The 18,155-nt window shown below is 49.0% G+C and overlaps 1 protein-coding gene across 4 annotated transcripts in view; it reads right to left on the reverse strand.

Annotated features, from left to right (window-relative positions):
• Positions 1 to 18,155, reverse strand: part of pcif1 (phosphorylated CTD interacting factor 1) — a 348,501-nt gene that overhangs the window by 200,941 nt on the left and 129,405 nt on the right. For all 4 annotated transcript variants that reach the window (XM_086005128.1, XM_086005129.1, XM_086005131.1 and 1 more), the window contains 3 exons: positions 16,904 to 17,058; positions 12,590 to 12,737; positions 10,592 to 10,675 (listed from right to left, as the gene is read on the reverse strand). In XM_086005128.1, the coding sequence (XP_085861254.1) occupies positions 10,592 to 10,675; positions 12,590 to 12,737; positions 16,904 to 17,058 (387 nt within the window). The remainder of the gene's footprint in view (positions 1 to 10,591; positions 10,676 to 12,589; positions 12,738 to 16,903; positions 17,059 to 18,155) is intronic.

Here is an 18,155-nt window from a genome sequence, read left to right on the forward strand (position 1 = left end):
ACTTGCAGGACCATGACGCAAACCTCGAAAAATTCCTCCGCACCGCCCAACTCCTGAACCTGACATATAACAAGGAGAAGTGCATATTCCGCACAAACCGCCTCGCCATCCTTGGCTGTGTTGTGGAACACGGAGTCATCGGCCCCGACCCCGACCGGATGCGTCCCCTTATGGAACTCCCACTGCCCCACTGCCCCACTGCCTCAAGGCCCTGAAGAGGTGCCTAGGGTTTTTCTCCTATTATGCCCAGTGGGTCCCCTACTATGCGGACAAGGCCCATCCGCTGATCAAGTCCACCTCTTTTCCCTTGACGGCAGAGGCCCGCTTAGCCTTCCACCGTATCAAGGAAGACATTGCCAAAGCCACCATGCACGCAGTGGACGAATCCATCCCCTGCCAGGTGGAAAGCGACGCGTCCGACTTTGCCCTGGCCGCTACCCTCAATCAGGCGGGGAGACCCGTGGCCTTCTTTTCACGAACCCTCCAAGGCCCGGAGACCAGACACTCCGCTGTTGAGAAGGAGGCCCAGGCGATTGTGGAGGCTGTGCGTCATTGGAGGCACTACCTGGCCGGAAAACAATTTACCCTGCTCACTGACCAACGTTCAGTTGCTTTCATGTTTAACAACAAGCAGAGGGGCAAAATCAAAAATGACAAGATCTTGAGGTGGAGAATCGAACTTTCCACCTACAATTACGAGATCTTGTACCGGCCCGGGAAGCTCAATGAACCCCCGGATGCGCTATCGCGTGGCACCTGCGCCAGCGCGCAGATCGATAGACTGCGGGCCCTCCACAATGACCTCTGCCACCCGGGGGTCACCAGGTTCTTCCACTTCATCAAGGCCCGCAACCTGCCTTACTCTATTGAGGAGGTCAGGACCATGACCAGGAACTGCCAAGTCTGCGCTGAGTGCAAACCGCACTTTTATAGACCAGACAGGGCCCACCTGATAAAAGCCACTCGCCCCTTCGAGCGCCTGAGCGTTGATTTTAAAGGGCCTCTCCCCTCCTCCGACCGCAATGTGTACTTCCTCAATATTATTGATGAGTACTCCCGTTTCCCGTTCGCCATCCCCTGCCCGGACATGACCAGTGCCACGGTCATTAAATGTCTGAACGACCTCTTCACCCTGTTCGGTTTCCCCAGCTATATCCATAGCGACCGGGGCTCATCGTTTATGAGCGACGAACTCTGCCAGTACCTGCTCGCTAGGGGTATTGCCACAAGCAGGACCACCAGTTACAACCCCCGGGGGAACGGACAGGTGGAAAGAGAAAATGCGACAGTTTGGAAGGCCGCCCTGCTAGCCTTAAAGTCTAGGGGCCTTCCAACCTCCCGCTGGCAGGATGTGCTCCCCGATGCGCTCCACTCTATTCGGTCACTGCTCTGCACTGCCACTAACGCCACCCCTCATGAGAAAATGTTTGTCTTCCCAAGGAAGTCCACATCGGGGACATCGCTACCGCCATGGCTGACGTCCCCAGGGCCGGTCCTACTGAGAAGGCACGTGAGGACCCATAAAACGGACCCCCTGGTCGAGAGGGTCGACCTCCTCCACGCCAACCCCCAGTATGCTTACATTGCATACCCGGACGGGCGGGAGGACACAGTCTCCATAAGAGACCTTGCACCCTCGGGGGCCGCAGTAACCCACTACTCACTACCACCCCCCCCCACGATCTGATATCCAGCCCCAGCAGACGGCAGGCCTGGGCCCCGCGACCCGCTCGACATCTACGAGGACGACACGCCTGTGCCATAGCCCACGCAGGACTCGACGCCGGAAGCTCCACTACCCCTGCCGTCGCCACGCCGATCACAGCGGCAGACAAGACCTCCGGAGAGACTCCAATACACTAACTTTTAATACACTTCACCCCGCCGGACTCAATTTTAAACAAGGGGTGAATGTGGTAAACCACTGTTTGTATTCCACTGTGTACATGCCTGGACATGCCTCGGCTGACTCCTCCCACAAGTCCTAGTATAAAGGTGACTGCTCCCCAGCCCTTTGTATTTCTGGACCGGTCGACCACTCGAGGCAGACCTTCATTCTTTTGTTAATAAAAGCCTTTAGTTACTCTCTTAACTCTCAGTCTTTTATGAGTAATGATAGCGCATCAGGGTTGACGGTGGATAAGCAATGGCAAACATTTAAAGATCACATGAATGAACTACAGAATTTGTTCATCCCTGTTTGGCATAAAAATAAAACAAAAAAGGTGACTCAACCGTGGCTAACAAGGGAAATTAGAGATAGCATAAAATCCAAGGAGAGGACATATAAATTGGCCAGAAAAAGCAGCAAACCTGAGGATGGGGAGAAGTTTAGGATTCAGCAAAGGAGGTCAAAGGGATTAATTAAGAGGGAGAAAATAGAATGAGAGTAAGCTTGCAGGGAACATAAAAACTGACTGTAAAAACTTCTATAGATATGTGAAGAGAAAAAGATTGGTGAAGTCAAGCGTAGGTCCCTTGCAATCATAATCAGGGGAATTTATAATGGGGAACAAAGAAATGGCAGACCAATTAAATACATACTTTGGTTCTGTCTTCATAAAGGACACAAATAACCTCCCAGAGATGTCAGGGAACATAGGGTCTAATGAGGGAGGAATTGAATGAAATCAGTAATTGTAGGGAAATGGTGTTAGGGAAATTGACGGGATTGAAGGCCGATAAATCCCCAGGGCCTGATAATCTACATCCTAGGGTACTTAAGGAAGTGGCCCTAGAAATAGTAGATGCATTGCTGGTCATCTTCCAAAATACTGTAGACTTTGGAACAGTTCCCATGGATTGGAGGGCAGCTAATGTAACCCCACTATTTAAAAAAAGTGGGAGAGAGAAAACGGGGAATTATAGACCGGTAAGCCTGACATCGGTAGTGGGGAAAATGCTAGAGTCCACTATAAAAGATGTAATAGCAGAGCACTTGGAAAACAGTGACAGGATCGGACAAAGTCAACATGGATTTACAAAAGGTAAATCATGCTTGACTAATCTACTGGAATTTTTTGAGGATGTAACTGGTAGAATAGATAAGGGAGAACCAGTGGATGTGGTGTATTTGGATTTTCAGAAGGCTTTCGATAAGGTCCCGCATAAGAGATTAGCATGCAAAGTTAAAGCACATGGGATTGGGGTTAAGGTACTGACTTGGATAGAGAACTGGTTGGCAGACAGGAAGCAAAGAGTTGGAATAAATGGGTCTTTTTCCGACTGGCAGGCAGTGACTAGTGGGGTACTGCAGGGATCGGTGCTAGGACCCCAGCTATTTACAATATACTATATATTAATGATCTAGATGAGGGAACTAGATGTAATACAGTGTACTGTATATCCAAGTTTGCAGACGACACAAAGCTGGGTGGGCGTGTGTGCTGTGGAGGATGCAGAGAAACTCCAGTATGATTTGGACAGGTTGGGTGATTGGGCAGATGCAGTATAATGTGGATAAACGCGAGGTTATCCACTTTGGTGGCAAAAACAGGAAGGCAGATTATCTGAACGGCAATAGATTGGGAAAAGGGGAAGCGCAACGAGACCTGGGTGTCCTTGTGCACCAGTCGCTGAAGGTAAGCATGCAGGTGCAGCAGGCGGTTAAGAAGGCAAATGGTATGTTGGCCTTCATAGTGAGAGGATTCGAGTACAGGAGCAAGGATGTCTTGCAAGGTGAGACCACACCTCAAGTATTGTGTGCAGTTTTGGTCGCCTTATCTGAGGAAGGATATTCTTGCCATGGAGGGAGTGCAGCGAAGATTCACCAGACTGATACCTGGGATGGCAGGAATGACGTATGAAGAGAGATTTGGTCGATTGGGCTTATATTCGCTGGAGTTTAGAAGAATGAGAGGGGATCTCATTGAAACTTATACAATTCTAACAGGACTAGACAGATTAGATGCAGGAAATAACAACAGAAAATGCTGGAAAAACTCAGCAGGCCAGGCAACATCCGTGGAGAGAAATTAGAGTTGACGTTTCAGGTCGAAACCCTTTTTCAAAACTGGAAAGGAAATAAAATAGATCGAAGTCAGGGCTGCGATAGAACAAAAGAAGTAAGAGAGACATTAAGAGGTATTCAAAACCATGGTGCAGGAGGGAGGGCTTTAGCTTCCTGGATCACTGGGTCTGCTTCTGGGAAAGGTGGGACTTGTACAAGTCGGACGGTTTACACCTGAACCAGAGGGGAACCAATATCCTTGCGGGGAGGTTTGCTAGCACTGCTGGGGGGGGTTTAAACTAACTTGGCAGGGGGATGGGATACAGAGTGGAGCTATAGTAGGGGGTGATTTACAGCCAAATACGGAGGAAAAAACAAGTCAGCTGGGAAGGCAGAGCAAATATGTGAAGGCAAAAGGGAATATGGCAGGGCTGGAAGGCATTTATTTTAATGCAAGGAGTCTTGCAAATAAGGTGGATGAACTGAAGTTGTTGTTGAACACATGGGAGCACGATATTGTTGCTATCACGGAGACATGGTTGAGGGAGGGTCAGGACTGGCAGCTCAATATTCCGGGGTATAGAATCTTCAGGCGAGACAGAGGGGGGTGTAAAAGGGGAGGGGGTGTTGCAATATTAATTAAGGAGTCAATTACTGCTGTAAGGAGGGACGATATATTAGCGGGTTCCTCTAATGAGGCCATATGGGTAGAACTTAAAAACAAAAAGGGGGCAAGCACTTTGCTGGGAGTGTACTATAGGCCCCCAAACAGTCAGGGGGAGATAGAGGAACAGATATGTAGGCAAATCTCAGAGAAGTGCGAAAATAATAGGGTAATAATAGTGGGGGATTTCAACTTCCCCAATATAAATTGGGATAGTCAGAGTGTGAAAGGCTTAGAGGGTGCAGAATTCTTAAAGTGCATCCAGGAGAGCTTTTTGAGCCAACATGTAGAAAGTCCTACAAGAGAGGGGGCGGTACTGGACTTAGTTCTAGGGAATGTAGCCGGGCAAGTGGTGGAAGTGTCAGTAGGAGAGCATTTTGGCGACAGTGACCATAATTCGGTGAGATTTAAGGTGGTCATGGAAAAAGACAAAGACGGCCCGGAAATAAGGGTTCTAAATTGGGGGAAGGCCGATTTTAATATGATAAGGCAGGATCTGGCCAAAGTGGACTGGGAGCAGCTACTTATAGGAAAATCCACATCAAAACAGTGGGAGACTTTCAGAAGGGAAATAGAGAGAGTACAACGCCAACATATTCCTGTAAAGGTCAAGGGCGGGACCAACAAGCAAAGGGAACCTTGGATGACAAGGGATATACAAAAGTGCATTAGGAAAAAAAGGGGGGCTTTTGGCAGTTACAAAAGACTAAGGACGGAGGAAGCCCTAGAGGAGTATAAAAAGTGCAGGGGCATACTTAAAAAAGAAATTAGGAGGGCGAGGAGGGGCCATGAAATAACACTGGTGAGCAAAATAAAGGAAAATCCTAAGATGTTTTATAAGTATATTAAGGGCAAGAGGATAACCAGGGAAAGGGTAGGGCCCATTAGGGACCAAAGTGGCAATCTGTGTGTAGAGCCAGATGATGTAGGCGGGGTTTTAAATGAATTTTTTGCATCTGTGTTCACTATGGAGAAAGACGATGTAGGCATAGAAATCGGGCAAGGGGACTGTGACATACTTGAACATATTAGCATCGAGAGGGAGGAGGTACTAGCAGTTTTAGCAGGCCAAAAAGTGGATAAATCCCCAGGCCCAGACGAGATGTATCCCAGGCTGTTGTGTGAGGCAAAGGAGGAGATTGCAGGGGCTCTGACACAAATTTTCAGAACCTCTCTGGCCACAGGGGATGTACCAGAGGGCTGGAGAACAGCTAACGTAGTACCATTATTCAAGAAGGGTAGCAGGGATAAACCAGGGAATTACAGGCCAGTGAGCCTAACATCTGTGGTAGGGAAATTATTGGAAAAAATTCTGAGGGACAAAATTAATCTCCACTTGGAGAGGCAAGGATTAATCGGGGATAGTCAGCATGGCTTTGTCAAGGGTAAATCATGTCTGACCAATCTGATTGAATTTTTCGAGGGGGTGACTAGGTGTGTGGATGAGGGAAATGCTGTGGATGTGGTTTACATGGACTTCAGTAAAGCTTTTGACAAAGTCCGCATAGGAGACTGGTCAAGAAGGTAAGAGCCCATGGGATCCAGGGTGCCTTGGAGCGTTGGATCCTAAACTGGCTGAGTGGCAGGAGGCAGAGGGTGATGGTCGAAGGTTGTTTCTGTGACTGGAAGCCTGTGTCCAGTGGGGTACCTCAGGGATCGGTGCTGGGTCCCTTGCTGTTTGTGATATACATAAATGATTTGGATGAGAATGTAAAAGGTATGATCAGTAAGTTTGCAGATGACACGAAAATTGGTGGGGTGGTAAATTGCGAGGAGGAAAGCCTCAGGCTGCAGGACAATATAAACGGGTTGGTCAGATGGGCGGAAAAGTGGCAAATGGAATTTAACCCTGAAAAGTGCGAGGTGATGCATTTTGGACGGACAAATAAGGCAAGGGAATACACGAGTGGTAGGACCCTAGGAAGTACAGAGGGTCAGAGGGACCTTGGTGTACATGTACATAGATCCCTGAAGGCAGCGGAACAGGTAGATAAGGTGGTTAAAAAGGCATATGGGATACTTGCCTTCATTAGCCGAGGCATAGAATATAAGAGCAGGGAGGTTATGATGGAGCTGTACAAAACGCTGGTGAGGCCACAGCTGGAGTACTGTGTGCAGTTCTGGTCGCCTCACTATAGGAAGGATGTGATTGCTTTGGAGAGGGTGCAGAGAAGATTCACCAGGATGTTACCTGGGATGGAGCGCCTCAGCTATGAAGAAAGGCTAAACAGGCTGGGGTTGTTTTCCTTGGAGCAAAGAAGGCTGAGGGGGGACCTGATTGAGGTGTACAAAATGATGAGGGGCATAGATAGGGTAGATAAAGAGGAACTTTTCCCCTTAGTAGGGGGGCCAATAACAAGGGGGCATAGATTCAGGGTAAGGGGCAGGAGATTTAGAGGGGACTTGAGGAGGAACTTTTTCACCCAGAGGGTGGTTGGAATCTGGAACTCACTGCCTGAAAGGGTGGTAGAGGCAGGAACCCTCACAACATTCAAGAAGCATTTGGATGAGCACTTGAAATGCCATTGCATACAAGTCTATGGACCAAATGCTGGAAAATGGGATTAGACTGGACAGGGATTGATGGACGGCGCAGACACAATGGGCCGAAGGGCCTCTTTCTGTGCTGTAAAACTCTATGGGCTAGATTTTCAGTATAGACAGTTTTGGGGCGCTAACCTTAGCGCCCGCCCCAAAGTAGCGCCCCGTTGCCGGAAATTCAGTGGCTTCGCCCTAAGAGAGTGGTGGAGCGCTAAAAGAGGCGTTCCACTAGTATCTTTAGGCGCTAAGCCGGCGGTGGAGAGCGCAACACCCGAGCACGGGCGCAGCACACGGCAGACACTCTGGTGCCAGTGAGCTCTTAAAGGGGAAGGGTGCATGTATTTTTTTCAAATGCAGTCTGGGAGGAGGAGGAGGAAGAGGAAGAGGAAGAGGAAGAGGAAGAGGAGGAGGAGGAGGAGGAGGAGTGATTGGTGCCCGGAAACATAAATAGACCGTTCAGAACAACACACAGCTTACTTCCACACAACACATGCAGAGTGCCTTTTGTACGAGTGCCCTTTAATTTGCGCTCCCCAGGGTGTGTTGCGTTCCATTTTACAAACGCTCTGGACGCCAGGCGCACAATGGGGCGGTCCGACTGAAGTTTGGATTCGGGGCGGCCAAAGGGCGTTGCACGAGGATGTGACGTCATTTTCTGCGCGCGCATCCGGGCGGCCGCTAAACTTTGCGCCGGCGCTAACGGGCAACTTAATTTGGGGCGGGGCGCAAACTGCGCTGCGCCCGGGCGCTACACGCATAGCGCCCGAAAATCACTTCTCTTAAGGCGCTAACTGCTGGCGCAAGCAACTGAAAATCTAGCCCTATGACTCTATGACGAGATGCTAATAGGACAGTGGAGACAAAAGACGGCTCAGATTAGGTGTGAAGTGTACTGGCAGGATAAGAGACAGCTGCCATGTGGGAGAGAGAAGAGAGAAAAAAAAGGAAAGGTGGGGGGGGAAGGGAAGACCCAAAACAAAGGGGTGGAAAAAAATATAAGTAAAAATCTAATGGGGGCCGAGGTTATGGTCTGAAATTGTTGAACTCGATACTGAGTCTGGAAGGCTGCAAAGTGCCTAATCGGAAGATGAGGTGCTGTTCCTCGAGTTTACGTTGAGCTTCCGTGGAACAATGCAAGAGGCCAAGGACGGTGAGGTCCGAGTGGGAATGGAGCGGTGAATTAAAATGACAGGCGACTGGAAGCTCGGGGTCACCCTTACGGACTGAACGGAGGTGTTCCGCAAAGCGGTCACCCAATCTGCGTTTGGTCTCCCCAATGTAGAGGAGACCGCATCGTGAGCAGCGAATACAGTATACTAGATTGCAAGAAGTACAAGTAAATCGCTGTTTAGATGCAGGAAGGTTGTTCCCGATGGCGGGGGAGTCCAGAACCATGGGTCACAGTCTAACGATAAGGGGTAAGTCATTCAGGACTGAGATGAGGAGGAATTTCTTCACCCAGAGAGTGGTGAACCTATGGAATTCTCTACCACAGAAGGCAGTTGAGGCCAATTCATTAAATATATTCAAGAAGGAGTTAGATATATTTCTTAAGGCTAAAGGGATCAAGGGATATGGGGAGAAAGCAGGGACATGGTACTGAATTTGGATGATCAGCCATGATCGCATTGAATGGCGGAGCAGGCTCGAGGGGCCAAATGGCCTACTCCTGTTCCCATCTTCTATGCATCTATGTATCTACCCCACCTCCTTTTCCATTTTGCCTATCTTTTCTAAAAGTCACGTACCCTAGAATATTTAGTTCACAACCTTGGTCACACTACAACCACGTCTCAGTAATGGCTACTAGATCAAATCTATTTATCTCTATTTGTGCCCTTAATTCATCTATCTTGTTATGAATGCTTTGTGCCTTCAATTTTAACTTTTTACTATTTTTCCCATTTGTGGCTTTATTCGCTAAGCCCTCTTAATACATCAGCTCAAATTGAACCAACCACTAAGAGGCCTGTAACAATCTGTACTTCACGCTGGCTTGCAATGTTCTCACCAACCAACCAAGTTTGGAAGGACAGAATTTATATTGTAGTTGTATTGTAGTTCAAGTGCACGTTAAGAAAATTTCAGATAACCACCGTTACACATTACTGAAATCCTACTTAACACCTCATCACTTTCTTTGATCTCCATGTCCCTCCCACCCAGTGACACTTACTGGAGCACATGAGGGAATAACACTCAATATCTGACCCTGGTTACTGTTAGAGTCTGTCTGAATATCTGACCCCGGGAACATCCCAGAGAGTCTGTCTGAATGTCTGACCCCGGGAACATCCCAGAGAGTCTGTCTGAATATCTGCCCCCGGGAACATCCCAGAGAGTCTGTCTGAATATCTGACCCCGGGAACATCCCAGAGAGTCTGTCTGAATATCTGACCCCGGGAACATCCCAGAGAGTCTGTCTGAATGTCTGACCCCGGGAACATCCCAGAGAGTCTGTCTGAATATCTGCCCCCGGGAACATCCCAGAGAGTCTGTCTGAATATCTGACCCCGGGAACATCCCAGAGAGTCTGTCTGAATATCTGACCTCGAGAACATCCCAGAGAGTCTGTCTGAATATCTGACCCCGGGAACATCCCAGAGAGTCTGTCTGAATGTCTGACCCCGGGAACATCCCAGAGAGTCTGTCTGAATATCTGCCCCCGGGAACATCCCAGAGAGTCTGTCTGAATATCTGACCTCGAGAACATCCCAGAGAGTCTGTCTGAATATCTGACCCCGGGAACATCCCAGAGAGTGTGTCTGAATCTCTGAACCCGAGAACATCCCAGAGAGTCTGTCTGAATATCTGCCCCCGGGAACATCCCAGAGAGTCTGTCTGAATATCTGAACCCGAGAACATCCCAGAGAGTCTGTCTGAATATCTGCCCCCGGGAACATCCCAGAGAGTCTGTCTGAATATCTGCCCCCGGGAACATCCCAGAGAGTCTGTCTGAATATCTGAACCCGAGAACATCCCAGAGAGTCTGTCTGAATCTCTGAACCCGAGAACATCCCAGAGAGTCTGTCTGAATATCTGCCCCCGGGAACATCCCAGAGAGTCTGTCTGAATATCTGACCCCGAGAACATCCCAGAGAGTCTGTCTGAATATCTGACCCCGGGAACATCCCAGAGAGTCTGTCTGAATATCTGCCCTCGAGAACATCCCAGAGAGTCTGTCTGAATATCTGCCCCCGGGAACATCCAAGAGAGTCTGTCTGAATATCTGCCCCCGGGAACATCCCAGAGAGTCTGTCTGAATATCTGACCCCGGGAACATCCCAGAGAGTCTGTCTGAATATCTGACCCCGGGAACGTCCCAGAGAGTCTGTCTGAATCTCTGAACCCGAGAACATCCCAGAGAGTCTGTCTGAATATCTGACCCCGGGAACATCCCAGAGAGTCTGTCTGAATCTCTGAACCCGAGAACCTACCTGGATTCAATCATTCGCTTTGCTGACTCTGCGTATTTGAAAAGCAATCTCCGGGCTTCCTCCCTGTACTTAATGCGAGACAATCTGTAAATTAAAGAACAAAGCTTCACGTCAATTTCACTGTGCCATATTCAACGCAGAAAGCAATGCTGCGTTTAAATAAATTACAACAAGTGCTCGAGTTAAACCTTTAACAATCATGGCTTGGTCCTTTCAACAGACCTCAAATGTGAGAGATGCTGTTTTGCTACCAAAACAAATCATGTCTGAGTGTGGGGGGAGGAGTGTTTTCCTGGGAGAGGGGTCCCGAGTGCGGGGGAGGGGGGGGTGTCCAGAGTGCGGGGGGAGGAGGGGTCCGGGTCCCAGCGTGGGGAGGGGGGTCCCAGCGTGGGGAGGGGGGCCCCAGCGTGGGGAGGGGGGGGTCCCAGCGTGGGGAGGGGGGGGTCCCAGCGTGGGGAGGGGGGGGTCCCAGCGTGGGGAGGGGGGGTCCCAGCGTGGGGAGGGGGGGGTCCCAGCGTGGGGAGGGGGGGTCCCAGCGTGGGGAGGGGGGGTCCCAGCGTGGGGAGGGGTGGTCCCAGCGTGGGGAGGGGGGGTCCCAGCGTGGGGAGGGGGGGTCCCAGCGTGGGGAGGGGGGGTCCCAGAGTGGGGAGGGGGGGTCCCAGCGTGGGGAGGGGGGGTCCCAGCGTGGGGAGGGGGGGGTCCCAGCGTGGGGAGGGGGGGTCCCAGCGTGGGGAGGGGGGGTCCCAGCGTGGGGAGGGGGGGTCCCAGCGTGGGGAGGGGGGGTCCCAGCGTGGGGAGGGGGGTCCCAGCGTGGGGAGGCGGTCCCAGCGTGGGGAGGGGCTCCCAGCGTGGGGAGGGGCTCCCAGCGTGGGGAGGGGCTCCCAGCGTGGGGAGTGCTTTACTGGGAGGGGTCGGAGTGCGGGGATTGTTTTACTGAGACAGGTCTGAGCGTGGGATACTGTTTTACTGGGAGAGGAGTGGGAATTTGAATTCACAATAGTTAGAACAGAAATTTTAGGTAAGGGAGCAGAAAGAGAGGTTGCTGGAGGAGCAGGTAGACCAACACTGACAATGGTTTTCTGCACTTAGCAGTTCCAATAGTAGATTTACAGATGTTATCAGCAGAGATCAGTGTTGCAGCAGAGCAGGAAAAGCAATGGTTTGATATCACTGAAACACTGTACCACGAAGGAGCTTGAAATCTGATTTTGCTACCAGCAATGGCACCAATCTTGCTTGAAAAATGGTGCACTTTCTTTTTTACCAGCCATTAGTTAAGTGAAAGGAACCACAATGGCTATAGAAACTTACAGAATTAATTCTTGTACAAGGGCTATGCCACAATCCGGCGTTCCCAGTGTGGAGTGGTGCTCACAGAGATCACAGCTTGGGCAATGGCAGGCGGCAGCTCACAATTCTCTGACCATTAATGGGTGCCATCCGTTTCCCAAGCTGAGGTCTCTGCGAGCATCACCCTCCACTGGGAGCGTGGATCACTGAACAAGCATAGGCTTCACTTTTCTCATCAATTATAGTCGGGGATGTGGCATAAGTTAAAAATAGTGATATATTTTTCCAGGAGACAAGTGGTCATGTTTGAGAGGGGCAGCATGCACTTGGCAGGGGGCGGGGGTGAGGAGCAGCATGCACTTGGCAGGGGTGAGGAGCAGCATGCACTTGGCAGGGGGCGGGGGTGAGGAGCAGCATGCACTTGGCAGGGGGCGGGGGTGAGGGCCAGCTGTGTAGAGGGGGGCTGTATGGAGCGGGGCCTGTTTGGAGGGGGTGCCTGTATGGAAGGCTTATATGGGATGGGGGTCTGTATGGGTGGGGGTCTGTATGGGTGGGCATCTGTTTGGAGGGGAGAACTGTATGGCAGGGGGGAGGGGGGGGAACTGCTTGCAGGGGTCTTACATAGGGCGGGGCATCTGTTTGGCATTACGACAGTAGAAGGCATAATATTTCTCATAACCCATATCACGAAAGGAAATATCATGTTACCTGATAGGAATGTCGTTCATTACTTCTCGAAACATGGAAGGAGACACGACAGGATCGCAATCACTGGGCAGCAATGGATCCTTGCCTTTGTCAATCGCTTTGCGCTCCAGAAGCCAGCGATTAAATGAGTCACGAGGTGGGTCAATCCCTGCCAAAGCAATCAAACTGACATTAAACAGAATTCAGACTCTTCTCAAATATAACCGGGTTGGGAATCTTGGCTGATGAAATGTTTCCAGGGTTGCTATGGAAAGGAAGATCAGAATTCCATTGCTCATAGCTTAAGCAGCAGTCACTAGGTATAGAAACATAGAAGATAGGAGCAGGAGTAGGCCATTCGGCCCCTCGAGCCTGCTCCGCCATTCAATGCGATCATGGCTGATCATCCAAATTCAGTACCCTGTCCCTGCCTTCTCTCCATATCCCTTGATCCCTTTAGCCTTAAGAAATATATCTAGCTCCTTCTTGAATATATTTAATGAATTGGCCTCTACTGCCTTCTGTGGTAGAGAATTCCACAGGTTCACCACTCTCTGGGTGAAGAAATTCCTCCTCATCTCTGTCCTAAATGGTTTACCCCTTATCCTTAGACTGTGACCCCTGGTTCTGGACTCCCTGGCCATCGGGAACATCCTTCCTGCATCTAGTCTGTCTAGTCTGGTTAGAATTTTATAAGTTTCAATGAGATCCCCTCTCATTCTTCTAAACTCCAGTGAGTAGAAGCCCAATCGACCCAATCTCTCCTCATACGTCATTCCTGCCATCCCAGGTATCAGCCTGGTGAATCTTCGCTGAACTCCCTCCATGGCAAGAACATCCTTCCTTAGATAAAGCGACCAAAACTGCACACAATACTCGAGATGTGGTCTCACTAAGGCCCTGTACAACTGTAGCAAGACATCCTTGTTCCTGTACTCGAACCCTCTCGCTATGAAGGCCAACATACCATTTGCCTTCTTAACCGCCTGCTGCACTTGCATGCTTACCTTCAGCGACTGGTGCACAAGGACACCCAGGTCTCGTTGCACTTCCCCTTCTCCCAATCTATTGCCATTCAGATAATAATCTGCCTTGCTGTTTTTGACACCAAAGTGGATAACCTCGCATTTATCCACATCATATTGCATCTGCCATGCTTCTGCCCAATCACCCAGCCTGTCCAAATCATACTGGAGTTTCTCGGCATCCTCCTCACAGCACACACGCCCACCCAGCTTTGTGTCATCTGCAAACTTGGAGATATTACATCTAGCTCCCTCATCTAGATCATTAATATATATTGTGAATAGCTGGGGTCCTAGGACCGATCCCTGCGGTACCCCACTAGTCACTGCCTGCCACTCGGAGAAAGACCCATTTATTCCAACTCTTTGCTTTCTGTCTGCCAACCAGTTCTCTATCCAAGTTAATACCTTGCCCCCAATCCCATGTGCCTTAACTTTACACGCTAATCTCTTATGCGGGACCTTATCGAAAGCCTTCTGAAAATCCAAGTACACCACATCCACTGGTTCTCCCTTATCTATTTTACCAGTTACATCCTCAAAAAATTCCAGTAGATTGGTCAAGCACGAGTTACCTTTTGTAAATCCATGTTGACTTTGTCCGATCCTGTCACTGTTTTCCAAGTGCTCTGCTATTACATCCTTTATAATGGACTCTAGCATTTTCCCCACTACCGATGTTTTCTCTCTACCACCTAGTGGGGTAACATTAGCTACCCTCCAATCCATGGGTACTGTTCCAGAGTCCATCAAATTCTGGAAGATGACCAGCAATGCATCTACTATTTCTAGGGCCACTTCCTTAAGTACCCTAGGATGTAGATTATCAGGCCCTGGGGATTTATCGGCCTTCAATCCCGTCAATTTCCCTAACACCATTTCCTTACAAATACTGATTTCTTTTAGTTCCTCCCTCTCATTAGACCCTATGTTCCCCAACATCTCTGGGAGGTTATTGGTGTCCTCCTTTGTGAAGACAGAACCAAGTACAGGAGACTTTGGTTTATCCGGAGGTTGTATGTCCGGAAACCTTGTTCTACCGGCAGAAATCAGGAGCCGTTCTGTTAGGTTGTTTTTCTTCTCGTGGCTTTTTTTTTCCAACAGTCAGGCTTTGGAAAGTCTCTCTGAAGCTGTTGCTAAGCTACAGAGGCGCTTCCAAGGTGCGGGCCGACTGTTTGAAGCTGTTGCCAAGCAAGAGTGTTTGTTGTCAGATACGGAGATGAAAATCTCCGTATGCTTCAACATTAACTTTGTATGTCCGGCAGTTTTGATAGATCGGCAACAGCTCGGTCCTGTCGGTACCGGATATAACAAAGTTTCCTGTATGTATTTAATTGGTCAGCCATTTCTTTGTTCCCCATTATAAATTCCCCCGATTCTGTCTGCAAGGGACCTACGCTTGGCTTCACCAATCTTTTTCTCTTCACATATCTATAAAAGCTTTGTGTCAGTTTTTATGTTCCCTGAAAGCTTACTCTCATACTCTATTTTCCCACTCTTAATTAATCCCTTTGTCCTCCTTTGCTGAATCCTAAACTGCTCCCAATCCTCAGGTTTACTACTTTTTCTGGCCAATTTATATGTCCTCTCCTTGGATCTTATGCTATCTCTAATTTCCCTTGTCAGCCTTTTTTGTTTTATTTTTATGCCAAACTGGGATGAACAAATTCTATAGTTCATCCATGCGATCTTTGAATGTTTGCCATTGCCTATCCACTGTCAACCCTTTGAGTGACATTCCCCAATCAATCCTACCCAACTCGCGCCTCAAACCATCGTAGTTTGCTTTATTTAAATTCAGGACTCTAGTCTCTGAGTCTATGATGTGGTAAGACCTTACCTCAACTGGCCAATCATTAACTAATGCCTCCTGAGTGCATTGGCTAACGTAATCACAGTTTTTTAAATGAAAGCACATGCCAGATAAGCAATGGAACAACCTGCAATGTTCCCTCTAAACTATCTTTGTTGCGCACGGCAGGTTTATTTCAATGCGTGGTCCCTTTAAATTCTGCGTATGTGCAGTATTTCAAATGGAAAAGCTTCTGAGCGGCCTATGGGGTACCTTGCAGATTACTGCACGGCCACATACTCGTGCAGCTTAGAGGGAACATTGGATACATGTCCCTTAAAAATTCTTTTAGCTGGTACAGGCAGCAGAGTGTCCCAAATGTGATTCTTGGTCAGTGCGAAGTTGGTTGATTTCAGTCCAGGTGGCAGTAAAGACACAACCAGCCTCAATTGGAGGAGGCTAGGGTTTCTGCTCCCTCCCAAATGCTGTCCAGTAGAAACTTCACATTGGGTGTTTGGGTGAGGACAAGATCAGTTTGGCTGTGATGTCCCCCAAAGTCAACTCATATGCAACACTCACTGTCTAGGCTGACACGCAAGGCATGGTGGCAGAGGGTGACTGGAGCCCAGCAAAAGACAGAACCTTCTGGAGAGGAGGGCAATGTGGACAAAAAAATTACTTGCAGCCAAAGCCCATGTGACCTTCACTTACACTACCCTACAAAGTCCCCCTTACTGATTTGAAAGGAAGAACTTGCATTTATATTGCACTTTTCATGTCCCCAGGATGACTCAAAGCGCTTTACAGTCAATGAAGTACTTTTGAAGGACTGTATTGTCACTGTTGCAATGCTGGGAAAAATGGCAGCCAATTTGTGCACAACAAGCTCCCACAAACAGCAGTGAGACAAATGACCAGATACTGTAACCTGTTTTAGTGGTGATAGTTAGTGGATGAATATTGGCCAGGACACTGGGAGAACTCTTCTCTTATGCAAATAGTGCAATAGGAACTTTTATGTCCACCTGAGAAGGCAGACAGGGCCTCGATTTAATGTCTCATCCAAAAGATGCACCAGTGACAGTGCAGCATTCCGTCAGTACCGCACTGGAGTGTTAGGCTAGATTATGGGCTCAAATCTGTGGAGTGGGACTTGTACCCACAAACTTCTGTCTCAGAGGCGAGAGTGCTACCACTGAGCCACAGCTGACAACTTTGGACCAGAAGAAGCATTTCAGCACCAAGTTAAGTGGAAATTGTGTCCCAACAATAGCACAGGCTATTTGCTCTCTCTCAAAAACATGCATCGTTTGTCAAAGGCCCCAAATCCCTTATGGCAGATAGAAAGGAGGGAAAAATAAAGTTTTCTACACTGGAATAAAACCTACAGCCTGAAGTATGAAGCATGTATGTTTTTCTTTTTATTCTTCTTTTTGATTTTTTTTGTGCTTATCAAGATGAGCAACATCAGTGCATGGAACAGAACATGTTTGCACCCTTGCCAGCCATGAAGATTACCTTCTCTCTGTTGGCACAGCTCCTGGTAGTGTTGTCTCAGTTTCACGGTCAGCTGCGCTCGTAATATCTCCACGTCTGGGTGCGGCGGAAGCATCTCGATCGGAGCACGCTCCTTAATCACTGCGTTAGTTGGAATATCAAGGTCCCAGTACACACTGCAACAGAGATTGTAATTTGTGATTCACGTAATTCAAGTTTACAGCGTCAATTGCTGACATCCAGATACCTCTCAATATGGGTCCTCTTGGTTTATAAAATGCACATGGCTGAACTCTATATAGTCCAATATCACGACTAAAATCAAATCAAATCCGCTCACTTAAACTCTGCTGATATTACAGGCTTTTAGCTGAACCTCGGCTATTACTGTATAATCAGTGAATATAATTGATTTAAAAAGATCAAGTTATCGGGCCAATGCCCCTTGGTTCAGCGGTATTTATGCAACTTTCCACTCACATTTGGGTACTGTTTGCTTCTGCACCTGAGATTGCCAACCTTAGGTAAATTTCAGGTGCTGTAGGAGCACTTTAACCGCTTAAAAAAAAAATTAAAAAAAGATAAAGACATTTCGGGTGTTGTAGGAGCACTTCAACAACTTAAAATTTTTTTTTTTTTTTTCGGGTGCTGTACTTAGGAGCACTTAAAAAAAAAAGAAATTTCGGGGAGAAGTGAGTGAAATTTAGGCTGTTGTAGTTACGAACACTTTATTTTTCTTTAAACTGCTCCCAAGTACAATACCGAAAATGGCGTCCGCACTTCTTCACACCACTTTTTAAAAAAACAAACAAATTTCGGTCCTTGCCCGACCCACTCGCTTCCCCCCCCTCCCGGCACGGACAGCATCGCGCGCTCTCCGGTAGCTTCACCGAGAAGCGGTCCTACCCCGACCTGCTCGCTCCCCCCCTCCCTGCCCCTCTCCTCCCCCCCTCACCCCTGTTTCTCCTCCTCTCTCCTGCCCACCCCCTCTCTCTCCTCCCCCCCGCCGTGCCAATCGGCTCCTTCTCCTCACGTCGCCTAGCAACAGTAACCAGGGAAGCTGGAAATAAAGGCAGCTCCTTCCCTGCTGTCTGTCTCTCTCTGTCTCTCTTCCCCCCTCTCTCTCTCCTCCCCCCCTCTCTCCTCCCCCACATCTCCCACCCCCGCTCCTCCCCCTCCTCTGCTCCCTCTCCCCCACCCCCCCTCTCCCCCCCACCTCCTCCATCCCTCCCCTCTCTCCTCCCCCCTGCCCCTCTCCTCCCCCCCCTCTCCT

This window comes from Somniosus microcephalus, chromosome 13 (genome assembly GCF_052327205.1).
Source record: "Somniosus microcephalus isolate GS21.2 chromosome 13, FLI_Smic_1.0, whole genome shotgun sequence".
NCBI classification, from domain to species: domain Eukaryota; kingdom Metazoa; phylum Chordata; class Chondrichthyes; order Squaliformes; family Somniosidae; genus Somniosus; species Somniosus microcephalus.